At 42.3% G+C, this 23033-nt stretch overlaps 3 protein-coding genes across 4 annotated transcripts; 1 reads left to right on the top strand and 2 right to left on the bottom strand.

Moving 5' to 3' along the window:
- Positions 1–2781: 2781 nt before the first annotated feature.
- On the bottom strand, positions 2782–7448 carry pigh (phosphatidylinositol glycan anchor biosynthesis, class H). Its single transcript, XM_086190615.1, has 4 exons — positions 6143–7448; positions 5255–5464; positions 5032–5115; positions 2782–4934 (listed from the first exon to the last, which is right to left on the bottom strand). Exons 1-4 carry the CDS (start codon positions 6317–6319, stop codon positions 4863–4865), a joined length of 543 nt encoding a protein of 180 aa, XP_086046741.1. The 5' UTR covers positions 6320–7448; the 3' UTR covers positions 2782–4862.
- Positions 5809–15928, top strand: zfyve1 (zinc finger, FYVE domain containing 1). The gene is made up of 13 exons (XM_086190612.1): positions 5809–7273; positions 7661–8203; positions 8736–8979; positions 9066–9326; positions 9429–9643; positions 9754–9860; positions 10696–10804; positions 10896–10993; positions 11152–11269; positions 12354–12524; positions 12613–12793; positions 12872–12985; positions 14323–15928. The coding sequence occupies exons 2-13, from the start codon at positions 7721–7723 to the stop codon at positions 14553–14555; spliced, it is 2334 nt and encodes a 777-aa protein (XP_086046738.1). The 5' UTR covers positions 5809–7273; positions 7661–7720; the 3' UTR covers positions 14556–15928.
- A 530-nt stretch (positions 15929–16458) lies between these two features.
- Positions 16459–22914, bottom strand: wdr21 (WD repeat domain 21). 2 transcript variants are annotated; one of them, XM_086190614.1, is made up of 14 exons: positions 22730–22914; positions 22495–22594; positions 22236–22387; positions 21317–21474; positions 20987–21069; positions 20501–20603; positions 20229–20372; positions 19562–19611; positions 19165–19244; positions 18893–18985; positions 18144–18241; positions 17889–18065; positions 17204–17318; positions 16459–17106 (listed from the first exon to the last, which is right to left on the bottom strand). In XM_086190614.1, the coding sequence occupies exons 2-14, from the start codon at positions 22590–22592 to the stop codon at positions 16874–16876; spliced, it is 1584 nt and encodes a 527-aa protein (XP_086046740.1). In that variant the 5' UTR covers positions 22593–22594; positions 22730–22914; the 3' UTR covers positions 16459–16873. The 2 variants fall into 2 exon arrangements, with proteins under 2 accessions (XP_086046740.1, XP_086046739.1); XM_086190613.1 differs by having other exon boundaries at positions 22495–22914.
- Positions 22915–23033: the final 119 nt, after the last annotated feature.

Here is a 23033-nt window from a genome sequence, read left to right as displayed (position 1 = left end):
GACAAAGGGAGAGCAGTGGACTTTCCTGCCCAGGGAGGAAACTGGTCTTTAGACAAATAATAAAAAGGACGTCTAAACAATCTGAGTTCATTTAGTGACAGGGCCTACATCAGATACAAACTAATATATCAAGAGATGTAACTCAAGGGAATGTGGTATTTATTGGCAAGGTCATAATAAATTAAATTAAATAAAATACAGATACTTTACAGATGACAGAAAAATAAAGTCATGGAAAATGTAAAAACAAAAAACAAAGCAAACATTGCTTTAATATTGTGATGTATTGAATCGATGCCTTGTCGTGGCCATTTTCAATACCTGAGTAGCAGATCTCCAAATAGTAGAACTGCCTTGAGTGGGAAAATACCAGCATGCTGCAACATAAAACAAATAACATGAACAGAGTTAAATTCAGTTTAAGTTATTCAGTTAGGGTTATATTTCCATGTTATTAACTGATTTAATATGCAACAAAATAATGAAAAGGAAGAGAAAAGTCGAAAATTTGTATCATAATGAAATTTGTTAAAACGTATCTAACGAGTAAGAATAAGTATAGTGGAGCTGGTATCAAAGTCAAAGTATCACTTCAGTAACCAAGAGCAAACATTTGTTAACTATTGCCAATGGAATAGTCGTGCAGTTTAAGCATAGAAACATTAAAGCCGCAAAAATCAAATTTCTGCTTTAGGACCAAAAACAATGTAACCAACTTTCACGTGGGGACTCTTTGTGGCAGTTGCATCATTTGAATATTTCATGTCGATGGTTTTGTCCGTTTGCGCAACAAGCTGACGCAGCTACAGTAGATCATATTACCACAAAACCCTCCAGAGAGTTTGATAAATGCTGCTTTGTGCCTGAACTGGAGTTTGGTGTGGGGGGAGGCTGAGCACTGTTGAACATGAATAGATGATGTTTTCTGTGAATTTGCAAACGTAATCAGCGCTGTATTATATCACGTCAGCCGGCGAACATCAATAAACAAATAATCCCGCAACTGCTATGACGACCTTCCACCGAGTGCTGGTGTCTGTCTCTTAGTGGGGTTACGCAACAACTTCTGTACTGATTTCAACTACATTTTGTGGAGGGGTGGAGTATGGGGCTAATGAAGGACATGTTCAATGTTAGCTCCAAGGATGCACAAACTGTCCCTCACCATTGCGAGACAGGCAAGAGAGTGTGACATCACACACACGTCTCTTCACACAGCCTTACCAAAGTAGGGCTCTTGTGCCATTTTATGTCAGCGTTTCTGTAAAAGTACGCAGACGTGTAAGGGATAGATGGGTCCTCTGAATCAGAAACCACAGCGCTAAATCGATGTTTCTGAAAAAGACGGAAAGAAAGCTTATCCACAACATGAATGAGGGAAACACTGCATCTCTGTCGGAGGACGCCAGAATGCTTGGTAAAATATCAAGCTCAGTTAGCAGAATGCTAGCTTTTGTTGGTTCTGTCCAAACAAGGACGGTGTAATAATGACAAGGCCATTATTAGGGCACTATTTCAGAATCTGTCTGTGACGATAGTTTCAGTATAGAAAGGTAATCGAATGTCTCTCAGTGTATCAGTAACAATTTTTTTTCCCCTTGAGTTTTAAACAGACAGACATTAAGTTAGAAGTTTGCCTCGTTTATAAAGCCCTGTCCAAACCAATGCAGATTTGAACAAGTTTTTTGGGGTAAATGCTTGAAATAAGGAAAGTGGTTTAAACTAGTTCATAATATCTCCATATTTTGTATTCTACAGAATAGAATACTTATTTCATTACCAAACTCCAGAAAATAGAGGAGGAATGAAGCTAGTTGTTGTGATGTTGAATACTTCTGTGGGGTAGTAGCATAACGTTAGCTTTGGACTGCTAATGATAATGTTTACGTTTCAAATATCCTAAAACATACAAGGATTATCTTGTTTTGAAAAAAAAAAAACATGTATAATTCAAAATCCATTGTAGAAAAATCAGTTAGGCTTTTTGTCAAGGTTACCCTATGCTAACTTCAGGGTTGCCCTGCAAAAATAGGTCACCCCCTGAAGCACTTCCGTGGAAAGATTTTAAAAAATGGACACAGTTTACTGAATATCATTTTCAGCCAAGAACTCAATATGCTAAAACAACAATAGAAAGACACAATACCTTAAATAAAAGGCGTTAAAGCAGAACCAATTGTTGCACCAATTGACAAGCTTTAACCGTTACCAAACGTGAGCTTCATCTCCGTGTGTATACATGTACTTCTATTACCATGTAAAAGTGTTACCTAACTTATCTGGTATCCCCTGTAGGTTTCATGATTATGTCGAGATACGTCTGTGTGTGTGTGTGTGTGTGTGCACACTATAGGTGGTAAAGGGACAACTCCCAGCTCAGTGGGGATCTAAACCCTCCTCTCGAGATTCTCACACCCAAAATAATGTAAGCACATTTCGTGCGTCCTCTGGTTGAGTAACCTGGGGTTAGAACCACCCCGGAAAAAAAGATAAAAGGGTGGCATTAGACACAAATGGAATAATACTAAGGGGAACAGGAAACATATCAGGACTTTAACCGATACCACTGAGTATGTAATAATCCAAAACATAAAGAAATACAATAAATGAAGTGACAAGGTTTCTGGTCAATTGCAACCCTGTTATTAGTGGTCGTAATTAACAGTCCACGCCCCTAGTTGAGGAAAACCTCACTGTGCTGCTGGCCTGCCAAACATCTTCACTGCCTATGATTTACGCACGGGGGGGGTTGCTGGTTTATGAGGCCTTTGCAGAAGCCCCAAGGTGTCAGCCCGGCTCTCCCCCCCCCCTGCGCCTGGTTCCTGGCTGTTTTGCAGCTCCAGGAGGGACTATTATCTTGTCAGCGGCTACTTTTCACAGTGGCGTAACGCTTCGCCCCGTGAAAATCACACCCTTCTGCTTGTTTTGTTGGCCCGTGGAGCAGCGAGTTCAAACACAGGTCTGAGCGGGAGCTGCAGGTGGTCATCGAGAATTGGGATGGATGGAAAAAAGGAGGGCTGGAGGGGAAACTCAGGCCAGACGCTGGTGAAAACAAGAGACTTAAACTCTTGACAATCGAGGCTTATTAAACTTTCAACACATTGTTAGATTTTAGTTCCAACCAAGAGGAGTGGAATATTCTCCTGGCAGAGCCTTTTTAACAACTACTCTAAATCCTTGCTTGAAATAATTTATTCATAGTGTTTCATAGTGGGTGCACACCTCTTACCACAGAGTGTATACAACCAAAGGACATAGCCATTGTCACATCACCCATTGGACTCCCGTCTTCAAGCCTCAAGTTGGACATTTATACAGTCACCATCTTAATTTATTTGCTCCGAATAGGACAACATTTAGACTAGAGAATGGAGCTGTTTATGGGGTTCTAACATGATTCAGGCCAAATTGGAAGCCATTTATCCAGTTCCCTCATATTGACGTGGAATGTGATTTTTCAACGAGTTCTCGGTAAAACGTTTGAACTAAGGTCTGCGGTTGACACAAGCTCATGATTTCTCAGATGTCTCGCTCAACAGTTGTGAATTTCAAAGCATTTTGTTTGTCTTAAAAGCAGCAAAGAAGCAAAACGAGACGAGAGGTTGTCAATGATATTTAACCAACCAAAAATGGAAGAAGCTCAAGAGTTGATGCTGGGGTCCTGTCTCCACTCGGCACAGTTTGTTCGTAGCATGACGTTAGCTCTGTACTAACAATTGCATTACTGCTTCAAAAATCATAAAATTTATGTTCATTTGTGACAAATACGTACATCACCTTTTCGTGCCACAGAACTCATGTACACAAAGATAAAAAAGATCCAATATAAGAAACCCCATTAGCTTTTTGGGTTAGCGTTAACTTCTGCCCCTTCCGGCACTTTTGTAGTTCACTTATGACAGTAATTTTCTCACTGACCCCAAAACAGCTCGTCGTTAAGACAGAAAGCTGGTTTAAAGAACTGGAACACCTTTACAGTCCGTATTACTTACACAAAACCATGACTTATTAACAGTTGCGGTTATATTTTGAATTTAAATGACTAACTTTTTTTAAAATAGAAGCTGAGACCAAGTGAGGAAATAGTATAATTTCTGCCCAACAAGTCAGTCTAGACCTGATCCTCTGCCCACTGTCATTACTCCCGTCACAGGAGCCGTGAGGTCACCTTCAGCGACATTTCTGAAAACAGGTCTCGTAAACAAGTGTCTAGTGTCAAGATATTTTGTGGATAGGTAAACCCTGTCAGTTATGAGGAAGTGAAAAGGCATTTAAGGAGGTGTGGATGTATATTAATGGGTACTGTACACAGCATCGCGTACTCTCACAACTCCCTCAATAAACCTCTTTTCAAAAAATACAAATGGTCAGTGTAAAGTCACCCAATGTGGATAAAACAGATAAAGTGTGCTTCTGCTTTTGTCAGGGGTTACAATCCAACTGACGACATCAATGTGCAAGAGTGTAAATTGAGTGGTGCTGCCCCCTACAGGAGAGTGTGGACCATTTTTAGAAAATATAATCTCAAGATTTTTTTTATTTTAAATAACATGTAATTGTTATCAAAAAACACAATGTGATCACGCTTAAAATATAGGCCATATTAAACATTAATTATCTAAATTAATAAATAGGAGAGTGTTACAATGGCATTTCCAATGGACTGGCTGTTAAGACAATGTTTCATACCTTTTTTTAAATGTAGCTATACAACAGTGTGGAACCAGTGTGTTTCCTCTGTAATACAGAGATTACATTCCCATGGTGTACGGAAGGGGGGGGGGCATGACAAATTCACTTGAAATCCTGTTTGTGAGGGAATTGTGAGATCATGAGTTCAATGTATAATCTCAGTTTTGTTGTCAACACTTTGAGAGAATCTCCTGGCAGCTTTTGTACACTTCAACCAAGCAGTTCAGTCTTGGCTTTGAACTCTGAGAAAGAGAGACAAAAGGGCATGTAGTTTAGAATTAAGTATTTAGACCAAGTTGCTCTTCAATATATATCAGTACATCTTGCAATTCACCTCACCTGGAACAATGGCACAACACTGGAAACTGAGTTAGGGCCTGAGGGGTCCTTCAGCAGTATGCAAAGGTAGTAGATGATTTTATGCTGAAATTAAATAAATCCACAAATTAAAAAAAAAAATTAGGACAGAGGCACAGGCTGCATAGAATATTAGCACAATAAAAACCTGCACATGTCCAAAAACAAAGTAAGAAGGAAAAACACTACAAATGATGTCACTCACCATATAAATGGCTTCATTGATGACAATATCCTTGATCTTGTTCATCTCGATGAAAGTGGTCGTCTCACGGCCGGAGGCGTAGTTGGATGACACCTGGATGCCTACGGAGCCAATAACAAGCAGGGACTCGTGGTCCACCTTCACGAAGTGGATGTGAAGCATCATTCCCACCAGGGTGACGAATATGGCGCTGGACAGTACCATCGTGTTCTACAAGAGGGGAAAACATGCAGGTGCAGGTTTAGTTTGTGTTCATACAATTTAAAAAAAAAAAACTTACTGTAAAAATGATATGCTGAAAGGTCACATAAGCATAAGAGGCATCCAGTCTGTTCCATTTTTTTTTTGATTGAACAATAACATTACTACAGATGAAGGGCCACATGAATTTTGTTTATTTATTTCTTTTAGAAAAGTCCAAAACAAGAGTTTATTTCAATTTAGACAGAATTCTGAGTTTCATATTTCATAAGAAGTTAAGTCAAGCCCACTGAGTGTTTTTGAGTCTCTCTTAAATGTTTTGTTCCTCCCAGCTTGTATGTATTAACTGCTTTATTCGCGTTTTAATGTGAAAAAAGTGAAAGAAAAAAGAATAACGATGCATTTTTATAACTAAAAAATCCACCTATGTTCTAATATTTTTCCTAATGTTATTTTCATAACACCTCATGTCATTTTGTTACTGAATGTTTTAGAATATAATATTATAATATATTTAGTAAGGCATGAATAAGACAAGTAGTGCTTCCATACAGTACGACACCATTATAACTCAGTTGCCACTAGCTTCAAAGGAAGGAAATTACTAGAAAACACAAACAAACGTTTAATTTCAATTAAGCATGAAAACAAATTGACACTAACCGCTACTCAAAAGTGCCTTCTTACCTGAGTGACGAAGAACACGACGTATGCTATTAGCCACACGGTGCAGGTGTACACCATCACCTTGCCGATGGACACTTTTGGAGAACTGACCGTAAACTCCCTGCAGAAGCTGGAGTGACTCTGACAGTCCAGGGATATGGGTTTGCCGTTAATATCGGTGTAACTTTCATCTTCCATCACGAACGATAAGAGAACGGCGAAAGCGAGCACTGAGGGAATTCTCGGGTGCTAACACTGTAGCTAGGTTAGCAACAAGCTAAGGCGAGAGGGCAAGGTCACATGAAGAGGAAAAGAAGCTCTTTCTCAATGACGCGAGTTTGAAGAATATACTCACACATGTTAAACAGGCCACGTCCGCTATAAAATACACATTAAACGCAAGAAGACGTGACGCCTAATCACTGAATATTTCCAGGGTAAAAACAGAGCGAAAATGAAGCGTTGCGCATGGTTAAGTCGCTGTTAGCACCGGTGTGCCCCGGCTCGGTGTGGGTGAAGGTGAAACGGTTACAATAAAGTACGAGTGAGGATGGACTGGGTGTACGTGAATGAAACCCCGAAAGCGTCAATTCATTTTTAACCCCAAAACCCTCAACTGACGATGTTTGATATACATTCATATCTGGAGTTTTTCCCCGAACACACCGGCAACGTCAGTGTACGCTGGTTATCATTTCAAGCGGACCCTTGAGCAGCTGGAAGCCGCAAAGCATCATGGTAAATCAGTGTGAAGTTCTTGGTAACTTTACTTCATCCTATATAAAAGTAGCAATGAAACTAATCTCAAAATAGTAAACTTTTTCAACGTTGTAGAGGACGTGTGTTTGACTATGTACAGTCAAAGTGATGTGGTGGTTTATGTAAAACATAATGGCATCGCTTTCAATAATTTATGCCTGCATTTCCCAAAATGCACCGTGTTTGAATGACTTTTAACCCCCTGGATAAAAACAAGCCGATCAGCTGATGTAAAAGCAACAACATCTTCTGAGGTCTGACACAAAATAGCAGGGCTAGCTAACTTTGTCATCAACGTTAGCCGTGTGTGGCGGTATGTTATTAGCCGGTGTACGTGTCCGGTTTTAGCCTTTGTCGAGGCAGCAGTTTAGTCAGGCATCGGCGGTCTTCCTGGTGAGTTAGCTGCTGCTAGGTTAGTCGTTACAGATTGAATCTTTGTTTTTCCACAGAAATAACCTTATGCATCTTAATTTAGCTAATGACAGTTTTATTGTTGAGTTTCTAGATAATCTTTCAGCCAAAGCAATGAGCGCTGTGCTGCTTTCGAATAGTAAATTGGCATCAAATTACTCTTTATTTCAACTTAAGTGACACAAAAGTTGGTAGCTAGCAGTGTAAAAACATCGGGTTGGCTTGTTGGACTTTTACCAAATTTCTTCATGGTGCTTATCTGAATGTTTTTCAGTATTTTATTTTTTTTTACTGTATTGCTGTTCCGTTAAATATCTTTCAAACGGGTTAACACTATATCAGGTTGTTGTTGTTGTTTTGGTTCCGTAGTCGTGTGTTGGTAGTGGTTTGTTTTCCACACCAAGGACAGCCTGACCTGTCAAGTGTGAGATGAGTGGTCAAGGTCCAGCTGTAGATAAAGGAATGAACACGGTATTAGTGTGTCAGGAGAGCTACGCCTGTGGGGGTTCAGACGAGGCTGCCTTCGAATGTGATGAATGCGGCAGCTTGCAGTGTGCCCGCTGTGAGCTGGAGCTCCACCGCCAGGAACGGATGAGGAATCACGACCGTGTTCGGATTGCGCCGGGACACGTTCCGTTCTGTGACTCATGTAAAGGGGACAGCTCTGTCAATGGCGGGCGACTCAGGGCGGTGGTGCGCTGCCAAGGCTGTAAGATCAACCTGTGTTTGGACTGCCAGAAACGCACCCACGGTGGAGTCAACAAGAGGAAACACCCCCTGACACTGTACCCTCCAGCCAAAGCTCCCCAAGAGAACAGCGGAATGGCCGGGGAGTCGGGGATGGAGGTCCTGAGAGCCCAGCTGGACAAGGTCTGCAGCTTCCTTTTGGTAGATGAAAAGGAGGAGATGCAGGTGAGTTCTGGAAATATCTTTTAAACCTGATTGAACTTGCCTGATCATACTCCATTTCCAGCACTCAGAACCAAGCACCAGCCTCCTTCATATCTTCCATAGCTGCTCCCAATGGCAAATAAATATTTCCCATTTCCATTTTGACAAGTTGTTTGCTTTAAGTGTATGTTTGTAGATGCCCTCACCAACAGACCATTCATTTTGCTGTATATTGTTTTCTCGTGGTATTTTTTTTGTCACAAAGACGCTGTCATGTATAATTGTTTTGAAATACATTGGTTATTGCAGAATTCCTGTGTAATAACATTATTTTCCTGTACAAAATAGTGTCTTAGTATTGTATGGTTTGTGCCTCTGTGGTTCCACTTCCTGTTTGCTCACCTCCCTAGAGATCGCAAGTGTTTTATGGTTCTATTCTTACGTAGGTCCTTCCTAAAATATCTGGGAAAATACTGTTGTAGTGTTAAATCTGTATCATCACCTCGACTCTTTGGAGAATCTTGATTGTGGTTAATCCTGTAACGAACCTCAGGTGGAGGATGAGAAGGAGTTTGTGAGCCGACTTGACTGCGTAACTGACGAACTCCTCAAGGTGGTCTCCATCTTTGGAAACACAGGGGAAGGAAAGTCCCACACCCTTAACCATACCTTTTTTCTCGGGAGAGAAGTGTTCAAAACTTCCCCTACCCAGGAGTCCTGCACCGTGGGGGTGTGGGCAGCTATGGACCCTGTACATCGAGTGGTAGTCATCGACACGGAGGGGCTGCTCGGAGCGGGTACGGTAACAAAATAGCTTGTAGTGTTTTCCCAGTTACCAGTTGAAGTAACAATCATTTACCACTCTCCTTTTGCTGGTAATCAGGATCCAGTCAGGGTCAGCGAACCCGGCTTCTCCTCAAGGTCTTGGCTGTCTCTGACATAATCATCTACCGAACCCACGCTGACCGTCTCCACGACGATCTCTTCAAGTTCCTGGGTGACGCTTCAGACGCTTACCTGAAACATTTCTCCAGAGAGCTGAAAGCGACAACCACCCGCTGCGGTTTAGACGTCCCGTTATCCACTCTGGGTCCTGCAGTCATCATCTTCCACGAGACAGTCCACACAAAGCTGTTAGGATCAGGTACAACAAATTAGAGCTTGTTGAAGTTCAGGGGCATGAAAGTCCTCCACGATGCTTATTCATCCTCCCTGTCGTTCACTTTGTTTTTGCTCCACATCTCAGACAAACCATCCGAGTCAGCGGATCGTCTCCTCCAGGAACGTTTCAGGAAGCTGGGTTTATTTCCGGAAGCATTCAGCTCCATCCAGTACCGTGGAACCCGAACCTACAACCCTCCCACAGACTTCAGTGGTCTGCTGCGTAGCCTGGAGCAACAGCTGGATAACAACACCACCCGTTCACCGCGTTCGGCCTGCGTCATCTACAAAGCTCTCCAGGTAGTGACACGTTTGTACGAATAACGCGGTCATGTGGCCGCACATTTTCACTATGTCACACAGAAAAAGGTTATCGACTCTTTCCGTCCTGCTGTCGCCCCTCCCCTCAGGCACTGAGCGAGAGGTTCAGCGGGGAGATTCCAGACGAACACATGACCAGTAACTCCTTCTTTCCTGATGAATACTTCACCTGCTCTTGCATCTGCCTCAGCTGTGGGTAGGTCACTGTCTTTGTTGCAACATTTAGAGCCCACAATACTAAAAAAAATAAAAATAAAAAAGCCAAATCTGACTCTGGTTCAGCTCAGCATTCTCAGACGTTTCTCAGGTACCATGAAGGTGTTTGACACAGTACACAGTAGCTTACAGCTCATCTTCCTCCTTTTGCTCACACTCAGGACTGCTATGGTGTCAGTTTGATGTGGCTATAATAAACTTTTTCGATTTGCTGGTTGATATTTAGCAAGCAAATCAAGGTTTAATCTTTAAACTTATTTCTTGTTATATTACCCATCCTTCAACCAAATGTCTTCAAAATACACTCATTAATCCTTGAGATATCCTGCCAACAAACAAAGTATTTACAACAAAAGTCATTTGAAAATAACCCTGATCAACCCTTTTATCGGCTTTCCCTTTCCCTCCCACCAAGTTTCCCAGAAATTGCTCATGTAGTTTTTTTTGTGTAATTGTGTTAACATTCAAACAGCACTGAGAACATGACCTCCTGGCAAGAAGACAAGTCTACAACAGTCATCAGAACAGGATCTGGCTCCAGATAAATTCCAAAATCTATTTAATTATTCCTCGTCCAAAGTCTTATCATGTTGCTAAATTTCATCAAAACCCATCAATTTTTTTTGTTATCCTGCTCAAAGACAGACAGTCTAACGCTGGTGATCACAGTCATTCAGTCATAATTATAATTAGATAACGGAACATTATAATCAAGCATGATTTCTTGAATTTTGGATCAAAAGAATCAACGTAAGAAATGCTCAAAATTAGCAAGCATCATCCTGACTTTTGATCGGGTGGACTCGGTCTTTCAGTTCAGGCTGTAAGAGAAGCATGAATCACCTCAAGGAAGGACTGGACCACGAAGCCAAACATCGGTGCCGCTACTCCGCACAGTACGACAACCGCATCTATACTTGCAAGGCAAGTACGAGCTCGCACACTCACTAGTGATCCTGCTTGACGAGGCTCTGAGTGTGTGTGTGTGTGTGTGTGTGTTTGCTGAACTTCTCAGGCCTGCTATGAGGGAGGGAAGGAGGTAATAGTGGTTCCAAAAACGACAGCCTCATCTGACTCACCGTGGTTTGGCTTGGCCATCTATGCTTGGTCTGGGTGAGTCCAGCAGCTGATGACAAATGTATTACAGTTGGCCTTTAGTCACACAGAAACTGGTTCCGAGTTACCACTTTAATGTAAAAAAAAAAAAAAAGCACCAAAACAACAATGTCTGTGTCTTTTGAGCTGTGACTGAGTTTACTGTTTGTCTGCAGGTATGTTATTGAGTGTCCCAACTGTGCAGTGATTTACCGAAGCAGGCAGTACTGGTATGGGAACCAGGACCCAGTGGAAACAGTGGTCAGAACAGAGATCCAGCACATCTGGCCAGGGGTAAGGCCAAGACAAGATTCTGCTCAAACCAATAAATCACGAAAGCTCCGAGCCAAGATTCCAACAGTTTATAATCGGAAGAATGCAGCATTTTCAGTCAAAGGCACAACTTGAAGCTGATCTCTGAAAGCAAGTGCTTCACACACGTCAATAGGGGGCAGCGTATTACCAGCTAGTCGGGGTGTCCGTGCCTATTGTAACAAACAAGAAAATGCTAACTTGTTTAGCCCAAGCTGACAGCAAAACATTCTCAACTCACATGTGGTCACAAGCTTTGGTTCGTGACGAAAAGAATGAAATGACTGAATTTCTTCTGAGTGCCAGCTGGTCTGGACCAGTGCCACCTCACCATGCTAGATTATGGAGGCCATGACTGCTTGCGTGCTTTCCCAGGTTCCCCACCGCTGCTACTACATCTCGACGAACAAAGCGGTACTACAAGAAAAGTTTGGACTGTACTTAGCGTGGTGAAGGCATTATGCACGATTCGGATCCCAGTGCTTTTCAGCACAGTGCATGAGAGCAGCAGTCCAGATCAGCCAGTTTACAGAAGACACTCATTTCAGCCTCAGCATTCGGTTTGTTTGTTTTTTTTCCCCCAATCACTTAAAAAAAAGGTTTTAACTGTACATGAATGTTAAAAAAAAAAAAAAATTGCCTGTCAAATCAAGAGTTTTAGCTTTTAGCTCACACATATGTGGTTCGCCTATCCTTGATTGTTACACCTGAAATACGCTGCCCCCTATGGATTTGGCATGTGAAAAATGAAATGCTAGCGTGTTCAGATTAGCTACAACAAGCTGCTAGTTGGTTGTCTGTAGATGTCATCACCATTGCAAAGCTTGCTACACATTGACATTTGGATCAAATCATAACCCAAATGCTATAAAGCGTGGATGTCAAACACTAATATTAGTTAGCAAGGTTGTGCTAGCCACTTGTACAAATTCACAATGAAAGTATTGTATCCCTGTGGAGTTTCTGGTTGGTATTCGGTGGTGAAAGTTAAGCTGACTTGTAATGTCAAACCAACATAAATAGTTTTATATTATAACCCCATTAAAATAACTGTCATCTTTTTAAGTCTGACGGCTTTTTGAAAGACAACAACAACGCCGCCCAGAGGTTGCTGGACGGAGTGAAATACATTTCCCAGTCAGTGTCTGAGCTCAGCGTCAAGCCCGCCAAAGCAGTCACCTCCTGGCTGACGGACCAGATTGCTCCCACCTACTGGAAACCCAACTCTCTTATCATGGTAGAATTCATGCATTATCAAGTCAAAAGGTATCCATTTTCTGGATTTGTATGTACAGTGTGACATTTGTGCCACACTTAATCTGTAGAAATGCCATAAATGTGAAGAGGAGTTCCAAGCCAATGACACCAAGCACCACTGCCGCGCCTGTGGAGAGGGTTTCTGTGACACCTGCTCCTCTAAAACCCGACCGGTCCCTGAGAGGGGGTGGGGCCTCGCACCTGTTCGGGTCTGTGATGCGTGTTTCCACAACAGGGGAATCCCAACAGGTACGTAAGTTAATCCTTTTAGATAGACGAACGGACTTTATCATATTCAGAGTTTACTGTTTAAGCTTCTTGGTGCAGAGCTGCTGGATGCTGCCTTGGAGGAGGAAGGAGGAACCCTGATCGCCAGGAAGGTTGGGGAGGCCGTTCAGAACACGCTAGGAGCTGTAGTCGGTGCCATTGACATACCACTTGGTGAGCACGATCAAAACAACCTTTAAAAACATGTTATTGCAGTTTAACCTGAAATCCCTTGACCAAGGAAGTATTACATGGTCAAAGTACATCTGCTAAAGAGTGACCCCTGACCTAAAAGTACCTCTCCTTCAGTCCAAGTTTTCAGTTCTAGCCTGTCTTGATTTTAACTGAAAAGATCACTCTAGTCCATTATTAGCTAATAGAGAAACCAGTCTCCTGTGCTCACTGCGACCCCTTTATTCAACGTCTCTTATATTCACAAAAAAGAGAAAATGCCACATCATTCAGCTGTTCTAATCTGTGAAGCAATGTCACCAACTAGTGGCAAATATGGGTAACTGCAGCAAGAACAGTCCACAAAAACAAACATTCAAAACAGAGACTGACTGTACTCAACAAGAACAGGTGCCTCTGTGTGTGTGTGTGTGTGTGTGTGTGTGTATACGTACTTGTGTTAGAGACATATGTAGACTCTGAGGTCCTCCAAGTCAAAGTCTCTCGACTGGTCCTCAAAAACACACCTCCTCTCCAAGTTAGTCATGGATTCTGGGTTTAAAAAAAGACACAAGACGTTACGTACTGTGTTTGCATGTTGGTCCTCTTCACTTTGGTGACCTCAGATACTCCTCCTCAGTTTCCTCTTACTCAAGATCCCCCCCCTTGTCATCTGGTGGCTGTCGCTCAGTCTCTTAATGGTCTGATGGATGGATCTTACCTTCAGTTTCAGAGACTTCCTCTTTCATCTCTGGTTCAGTTCCACTCTCTTGTCATCAGTTGGCTCCAGAATATGCTCCAGAGGCTGTCTGACATAAAATGTATTCATTTTGTTCAGAGAAAAATGAAGTCAAGGCAGAAATAAAGTGTTATGGTGGGTTAATGCTAGCAAACTAGCTCTCCTTGCATGGCTCCAGCCTCTCTACTGACAGATGAACCCTTATGAATGCATCATGTAAAGAGATTAACCTTCCTGAATGCATCATGTAAAGAGATGCCTTCTGACTGGATCTCTTACCAACTCGTCCTGCCTCCTCAATGTTCAAGTCTTGTTTTAATTCATAAGTGTCACAAGTATCAGTTGATTCCTTTGTAGTTTTGGTCATCATAACATTAATTTCTTTGACTTAGATAACACAGGAATACACAGAATTTTACTCAATAACAGGATGAGCATGATGACGACTAACAGACGTTTGACACTGGACCAAAGCCACAGTGAAATAATCGTCTACTGGCACTACACAATCATAGACAAGGCAGAAACACATGCTAGTTCTTCACATGTAAGAAATAAAACGTCATACTAACGCCAAGTGCTTCCTGTTCCGCGTGTCCAGGCCTGATGAAGGACGCAGCACGTCCAGCCTACTGGGTCCCAGATCAGGACATTCACTCCTGCTGCGAGTGCCAGAGGGAGTTCTCTCCACGCCTCTCCATCCACCACTGTCGCGCCTGCGGCCAGGGTGTGTGTGAGGACTGCTCCCAGGGGCGACGCGCCGTACCCTCCCGCGGCTGGGATCACCCTGTGAGGGTCTGCAACGGCTGCAACCAGAAACCCAGCGAGCTCTAGCAGGACGAGGAGCCGGAGTTGGACTGCGCTTTACTAAGACTGGAACTGACATCATTTAGGACTTCGGGTTTACAGGCTCTCTGTCGTTTGAGTGGCATTTCCTGGCTGTCACTGGACTGTCTGTTGCCGAATGTTTTTCTTTTTCTTTTTTTTTTTGGTTTCAATTCCGTCCTCACTTTCAGTCCCTTGATGCTATTTAATATGCCTCTATTTTACACTGTGAAGAAAACCAGTCAAGAGTGAAACTTGAATAACAAGAGAAAAGAAATTTGGAGTATTATACATGCTTGCTTACACGTTTGTTCAGGTACATTTTCTTACATCCTGTCAATGAAATACGTAATAACACACACGGAACTCATTTGAAAATCTCCCCGTGTAACACACTAGTACACTAGCACCTTGATCATGGTGGGCTACACAAAGTGCTGATTTAGCATCTTAAACTGACTCTTGCTATGATCGTTACTAGTATTATTATTATTTTTTATTTTTTGGTAAGGGAAGTGTGGATCTCTCAATCACTGGAGAGGAAAAGATTGAAGGACATCATTCATTCTGATCCTTGTTTGAGTGGATCTGCTCTTTTCCTCTCCATCAGCCCAGCAAGCTTTAGCTTTCCTGCCACTCTTTGGTTTCATGGGAAGCCACTGATGTACTGTAGCAGCAAGATGCATTCCAGTGTATAATTACTTAGTAATACTACTTAAATAATCCCTTTAGCCTTTGTAGATGTTAGTGCATTTTGATGGGCGGATGAAAATGGAGCAGCCTTAATAATGCTGTCCGCAGTGGCGGTTTAAATTTTACATAGACTAAACATATATGGAAGTAAAGTTTACTAAAGTAGGGAAATTTTAAATTTTTTTTTTTTTTTTTAAATGTCAAAGCTACATTATGAAAGGACAAATCCGACTGAAGTGGGATGAAATGCAACTGCTTTTATAGAGTGGCTGGCTCACAGTAGCAATATGTTAAAAGCCATCCTTGAGGCTGGCACCTCAAAACAGGAAGAACCGCTATACTCTGTTAGCTTAGGCTGCTAAGCTAGCTCCAAGTCTTAATGAGCTGCTGCGACAGGTCGTTAACGTGTTTGGACAATTATCTGATGTGTGTGATGCTGTCTGGCTTTCTACTGGACACCGCAGGATTATAGGATCTGACTGTATCTCGAAATGGAGGTAATTTGATTGTTGAAAGTAACAAACTGTATTTGTCAAAAAAAACAAAGCTGAAATAACAGACTTTGACCTCCATCTGTAAGCTATATCACCACTTTTGTATCTTGGGAGAGATGCTCAGTCAATACAGATATCACATGGAATAAATCAATGCCTTCATGTATGCTTGTACTAACTATAAAGGAAGGAATTTCTGGATGTGTGAGTGTTTTCTTGACAAATTCCTTTTTTTTGGTCCATTTCACGGTTCAAAACACAAAATTAGTCCCAAAATTACAACAAAAAAAAAGGAAATTCTTGTATTTAAGAGTCTGGAACCAGCAAATGTTTGACATTACTGCTTGAAAATAAGACTGAATTCATACAATTTTTTTCATGATTGAAATATATTTTTCACATTCGATTGCACTGTATGTTTTCAGTGATGGGCCTTCTCCATCAGGGGGCGCTGATTTTATCACACCAGTTGTCAATACAGGTTTCGCGCATTGAAACAGAGCCACTTGTTAGTGAAGCAAGAAAATCCACAACATTTTTAACCAAGATTTTCAGGCCTAGATAAGACCCCCCCCCCCTTTGATTCCATGATGTTCCAGGTTTTTCATGTCCATATTATCCCTGTTAGTTATATGCAGAGCAGCAAGTAACCTTTGAAGATGTACTTGTACAATAACTTCAGTATCTCAATCCATCTGCTCGTCGTTTAAGAACCAAGGCACTGCAATAGGTTAGTGTTTAATGAGTTGTACAACAGAATCGTCATTAATCACCAACGTAAAACAGCTATAACCTTTTCAATTTTATGAACATCTTCAATTCTGTCAGTAAAATTAAGAGCACTTATCTTGTAAAAGGTTACCAGAACCACAAACCATTGTAGCACTCTTGAATGCAGCACCTCTCACTCCTTTTGGCACAGAAAAGTCCACAAAAAAAAAAAACAACAACCCACAACACACATTCCCCTGAGACTTCATGTTTAAATCCCAATAACTGCATACTGGCTGTTTGAGAAATAGTCCCACCACATCTTTATCCAGATTCATAATTTCAATTACAACATACCTTTAGATGTGATTAGAACATCACTGAAATATTGGAAGGAAAGATGCAACCCTACAGGGGTGAACTTCCAGTCTAACATCCAGCCTGCAGCTCTCCCACTTCCTGGTAGTCGGTGTTGTAAGGGAAGTAGTAGAGGTCGTGTTTGACGGCCATCAGCAGGCCAGGGAGCCCTCTGCTCCCGCCCAGGTTGGAGGAGAAGACCACACTTGGGATGAGGTCGTTGGCAGCCGGGTGGGGTGACGGGATGGTCCTCAGAAGGTGGCCGTCCTTTAGGCTCCATAACCTGGTGTAGCAATCCTGACCCACTGTGGACAAACGGAGAAGACACCTCTGGCTTCAATCTTGTTGCCTGAGATGGTTGAACAGCAAATCTGCCGCGTGTTCTGTCCTGTCCTGTCCTACCTGCCAACAGAAGCCCCTCTGGCTCACTGACGTGGACGGGGAGGTAAGCGTGTTCATTATAGTGGCCTTTGTACTCCTGCACCGGCTTGGTCACACGTACATCCCACAGCTTGATCTGTGAACACATGCAGAATAAAGTTTAGACCCATTTATAGATCATATTATGCTCAGAGGGACCCCAGGACGTCGCTCTTGATCTTACACTGTTGTTTGCAGGGTTCCTACACATTTTTAATCTGTGACTTTCTCATGCATGTGAGGAACATTTTCCTGATTGGTTCATGAATGTGTAGGACATGCGTCCTCGTGCTTCACGTGCCCTCATCACTGTAAAGAATGGCTGGACCCTTCATGACTTTTATTTATCAAAACAGCATTAACGCACACTGAGTCTAATCCAGGTCATTTCTGACCCACTTGTAAAGGCTGGTGGCTTCAGCTCAAATGTGATGACTTCGAAAGAGCTTGGCCAATTAAAGTTTCAAACAAAGAACTCAGCAGAATTGTATTTAGTTGCAGCTGGATTCAATTTTCAAATAAACAGGGCCATGTGTAATTATAACCACTAGGTCGTTCCAGTTGCCAGGGGGAAAGCTGAATCATCACATTTCAACATACTAGTCAGTCTGAGTTAGCTAGTTAGGAAGTGTGACCGTGTGTTTAGAAAGAAGTGCAGAAACCAGACCTGTCCCAACATGTCAGCAGCCAGCAGGTAGTTCTCATCCTGCAGGACACGGACAGAGGTGATGGCTGATTCTTGATGGAAGCGACTGGCCTTCCAGCTATGGTCCTTGCGACCACGTTGTCGCAGGTCAATGCTGAAAATCTCCCCTGATCGGCAACCGTTGAACAGCACGGGCACCTGGGAATCAGCAGATAAGCATTACAACGTGTTCCCGTTAAACGCGCTTTCATCATTTCCACTGAACAGATGACTTACCCTCACAGCAAACTGCTGAGCCAAGACATCACTGCCAACGCTAAACGTGTTTGTCCGGCCTGTTTCTGCATCTTTCACGATCACCCGACGAGACAAGCCTGCCAACACACGCCAGGACACCTTGACATTTGTGACGAAAATATTGACCAACTTTGATAAAAATGTCCGGCAAATATGGAACATAAATGTCTTCCAACGACAGTTCCAAAAATTTCACTATCCAACAATCTCCCGACGTATCACACCACCAGGTTGCAGTGTTCAATAATATATAGAAGTCTGCATCTGTGGAACCTCCACACACACTTGGTAGACGGCTCCATTTCACTACACATATTTTAAAAGAATACTATGGATCCAGATTTGGAAACACAATAGTTCCATATAGTTTCATGGTTTTGCGGCATTTTCTTTTGCTTAAAACTTTTATTTAACTTTACATGTTCTCTTTTTTCTTATCTTCAAATTATTTAACTCTTCCGTATTAGTATGATTCCAACTTAAACTCTAGATCTTGCTTACATGACCTCTGGGTCCACTTTGCTGTGGAAATAGACAAAACTGTGATTTGGTCTTACAAGTGTGTTGCAAAGTTCCTGCCCAAACACAACCGATGTTTGAAAGATGGCTTTACAGCCCGAACAGCAGAGTCAACGAGCTTCAGAGATTGGGAGTGAATGAAATTCAATGAAAAATAAGTTGCAAGAAATGTTGATGATGATGATGATGATGATGATGGTAGGACTGACCGGTACTGAAGGTCTTGTCAAACTGGGGATTCAGACACCAAGCACATGACCAGGCTGAGGATATCTTGAAGCTACACAGCATCCCGGGCTGGTCTGGAGAGCAGGAGGGAGAGAAGTGAGAATATTTATATGGTAATATAATTATTCTGGTACTGATAATTCCCTATTCCAGAATAATTATATAGTAATGTAACTATTCTGGAAAAAAATATTATTCTAAACACTCATGTCTGGCTCATTCAGGGCGAGAAGTGTGAGATAAAACCACCAACCTGGGTTGAAGTTGCTGAAGAGTGAAGCAGGAAGTAAACTGACACAGCCAGGAGTGTCCGCGACTCCCACCAGACACAGCCTGCACGTCGGCTTGGTCAAGGACCACACGAACAGTATCCACCAATACCAGGATCCACCAATACCAGAATCCACCAGTACCAGTATCCACCAGTACCAGTATCCACCAGTACCAGTATCCACCAAATTATCAGTACTTCCACATGACAATCACACACATGAGGTCACACAGGTTTATATCCACCGGTCTACAGGTGCCGTCTACTCAAAGCTAAAAACAACCCATTCTAAAATACACAATCAAGTCACACACAGACGTAGTTATGAGTGAATGAACGACATCAGAGCCGAGAAGGCGGCGCAACACACTGAGGATACAACACGTGAGAGTCTGGGTAGTTGACTGAGGCCCAGCAGATGGAATTCACCTGAAACCACAATGCCAAAATTCATTTCTGCTGGATTAAAAACATGTATTAGGGAAGTGTATCTCTCTCTCTCTCTCTCTCACACACACACACACACATCAATTTGATACACGTCTTGATATATAGTCAACTATACTGATTCGGCCTTGAATGACTAGGATTCTACAGACGACTAGAAGTTAAAGCCATCAGTGTACACAAGCGAACGCCTGCAGTGATGAACTCAGGCAACGTGCCCGACGTTCCTTTTGTTTTCAGTGGAAAATGAAACATTATATGGTTATGGTCTGGTAAAGTTTAGGAACAAAAACCATTTGGTGGGTTTGAGAAAGATTGGGGTTTGGGTTAAATGACAAGTAAATAAATTACATAAAAGTGCCTGCAAACATCCAGACAAACAAAACAGCTTTTTTTTTCCACCAGGAAAAAAAACTGCTCCAAATATTCCAAAGTCTCCCAGTTATGTGGGTTGTGTACAAGTCATAGAGCACAACTTTTCATAGGTATATGAGTGAGAGAGAGAGTGAAAGAGAGAGAGAAAGAGCGAGAGAGAGACCTCCAGCGTAGCTCAAAATGTCTTCTTAGGTTAATTAAGATCCAAACATTTATAATCAGACCTTGCGATTGGTGAAGTAAAGGTTGTCACACATTTCCACAGACAGAGACCCTCGGCTGCTACTGTGGAAGTTCATGATTCCGTACTTGCAGCCTCCGTGAGAGACGTCGTTGACTGTAAACACCTGTTCACACGCCGAGTCTCCCTGAGGAGAGATAAGGAGATAAGACAAGTGTGTTAATCATGTTTTATCAAATTCTAATTCACGACAATGACGACGCTAAATCAGTGCGTCTGTCACGGCGGACGGCTTCAGTTTTTGTGTGCTCTCACCACTATGAGTCGGAAGTTGTCAGTGTTTGGGTTGCTGTTTTCTGTGCTCTGGATCTCTAGTTTGTGACGTCTCATTGCACTGACCTTCACCTCATGCACCTGCCTGGAGACACGCAGTAACCATGGTAACACCAGCTCGTGCTGACAGAAGACAAATCTACTAAAACAGAATTATGTACTCACCTCCTCCTAGCTGTCTGACATCCTGGTATTTATTTATAACACCATTTGCCTAAAGACTGAATATGAATCATTTAGGCTACTCTGGAATTCATGCAAAATACACACGTTTGTGCGTGTTTTGGCACCCAAGTACTACTCCAATAGAATCATTCACAACCTTCACATGCAGTAAAACACATTAGCATCATCGTTAGCCATGATTTTACTCACTTCCTGTGGCACACTGGATGTGTAGGTAATAAAAAATATACTCCGAGCAAAGAATCACAAGGAAGAGTGTACGCAGGCAGCAATGGTACCTACCTACAGTAGGAGTTCTCTGGTAAGAGGCCGAGATGTCTTTTCTGTAGCAGCAGCGAAGTGTTCAGTCCCGCTCTGGGTGCTTTCTATGATGGAGATAATACAGATTTCCATGTTAAATAAAAATTCAAACCATCCAGTCTAACAGAGCGTGCGTGCAAGTTATTAGCACCTCTCATTTCTAGATCAGTAATAAAAAAATCTGTCAAGTTCACTCATGATTCACTTCATTTTTACTCCTTATGGTGGTTGAAATGTTAAGGATTTTAATTCTGAATGACAATGGCAACACTGCTCTGGGCAGCAGGGTGGAAACAGTCACGACAAACTCACTTTGCTGGGCTTTTCATCCTCTACAAGCATTCCGTTTCTCTGTCTCTCCCTTTCTTTCTCCTGCAGCTGCTCTCTGGTCAGAGGGTTGCAGTTGTTGTGCCCCGGCAGCAGGCGGAAGTAACGGTTCTTCTCTGGGTCGTAGTAGAAGCCAGGCAGGTCTGATGATGGAACGGGTACGTGTGTTATGTTCCTTATCTAGAACCTGCTCGTGTAATAAAGGCATTGTAATTGTTTTCCACGTATTTGTCGAGCTGTCAAGGTGTCAGGGGTCAGGAAGCTCTGGTGCTCTATAAACTTTAATTCCGCTGCTTAATAAACAATTGTAATCTCATTTACTGGAGCTTCTAACTTCCATCTTACTCAGCTTACACAGTAAACAGTAAGATGGATGATTTACAGCAAGATGACAAAACTTTACACACACACACAAACACACACTGATTAGAACATATACTTGATCCTGATCCAGAGCTGGTCATATCTAGGAAACCATTGGTCCTAGAAACTCTAGGAATTCTGTGTGGAAATGTTCATGTCATATTCAAAAAGATTTCATGACCTTAACTCAAAGTTGTGAAAACAGAACTTTGGGGTTTAAGAATATCAAAATGAGGCTTCACTTATGATGGGAATGTTTCTTTCCATCCGTGAGATAAACGAGAGTTGAGATGCCTCTGAGGAGATATGCACTCCCATCATTTGCTTTGTTTCCCAGGGGCTCAAATGAAATTAACCTCAAACAGTTTATTAAGGTGACATCATGTGGGTTTGTGATTATGAATTATAATTGAAGCATTAGCTAGTCTGCCATTTGGAACAATTATCAGGTTCAGAGTACTGGTTATCACTGCCATGGCTTCAATCTTCTGTTAACAACTGGCACTCTGAGAAGTCTAATGGACACACGTGGAGTACTGACCTGGTGCAGCACTGTTCTGCTTAGAGGATGAAGGTGAGGAGGAGGAGGAGGAGGAGGAGGAGGATGAAGAGGAAGAGGAGGAGGAGGATGATTGGCTTTCATATCTTTCCTGAGATGTTCTAAATGATGGCCCTGCATCATTATGACCATACCTGCGAACATAACGTAGCAAACACTTAATGAGCTGAGTGTTTATTACTGCGGTTTCTGTCAAAGGCAAATATTACATTCGCTAATTACTTTATTTACGTCAACTTACCACCGGTCGTCCCGGGTTGATCTCTGTCGGTTGCCCCTGTGCCGTCGTCCCTGCCGCCGGTGCGGTCGCTGCTCCTCTCGCCAGTTCCACCTCTTCATCCCTGAATGTTTGTGGTTACCAAAAGTTCCCTCACGCCACGTTGTCGCTCATTCACTTCCTCTTGTGTTTGTGTCTGAAGCTAGTGTGTTCTCTAATTAGCCACTTTAGCTAACATTTGGTGGTTATCATTACTCACCTGACGTAAAAACGCTTTTGGTATGAAAGTCAACTAAAAACCGCTGAATGTAGCATATCTGAACAAATCTGTACAGTTAAACACAACTTGTTTTCCTGGTAAACAGATACAACAACACAATTTACAACCTAGCAGAGCTAACTACTTGAGAGTGAGTGGCTGCCATGTTGTCCCGCCTTCGAACGCTTCCCATTGGCCAGTCGGTAATATATTCTCTGACGTCACAGGCGATCATTGGTTTTTCGCGCACTGACTTTGTCAGCTATTTATCATCAAATTAATACTTATGATAACGAAATTTACA

Source organism: Aulostomus chinensis, chromosome 20 (assembly GCF_037954235.1).
Source record: "Aulostomus chinensis isolate RoL2024-O1b breed Wild chromosome 20, RoL_Achi_v1.0, whole genome shotgun sequence".
Classification (NCBI taxonomy): domain Eukaryota; kingdom Metazoa; phylum Chordata; class Actinopteri; order Syngnathiformes; family Aulostomidae; genus Aulostomus; species Aulostomus chinensis.
This window is presented reverse-complemented; position numbering and strand designations above follow the sequence as displayed.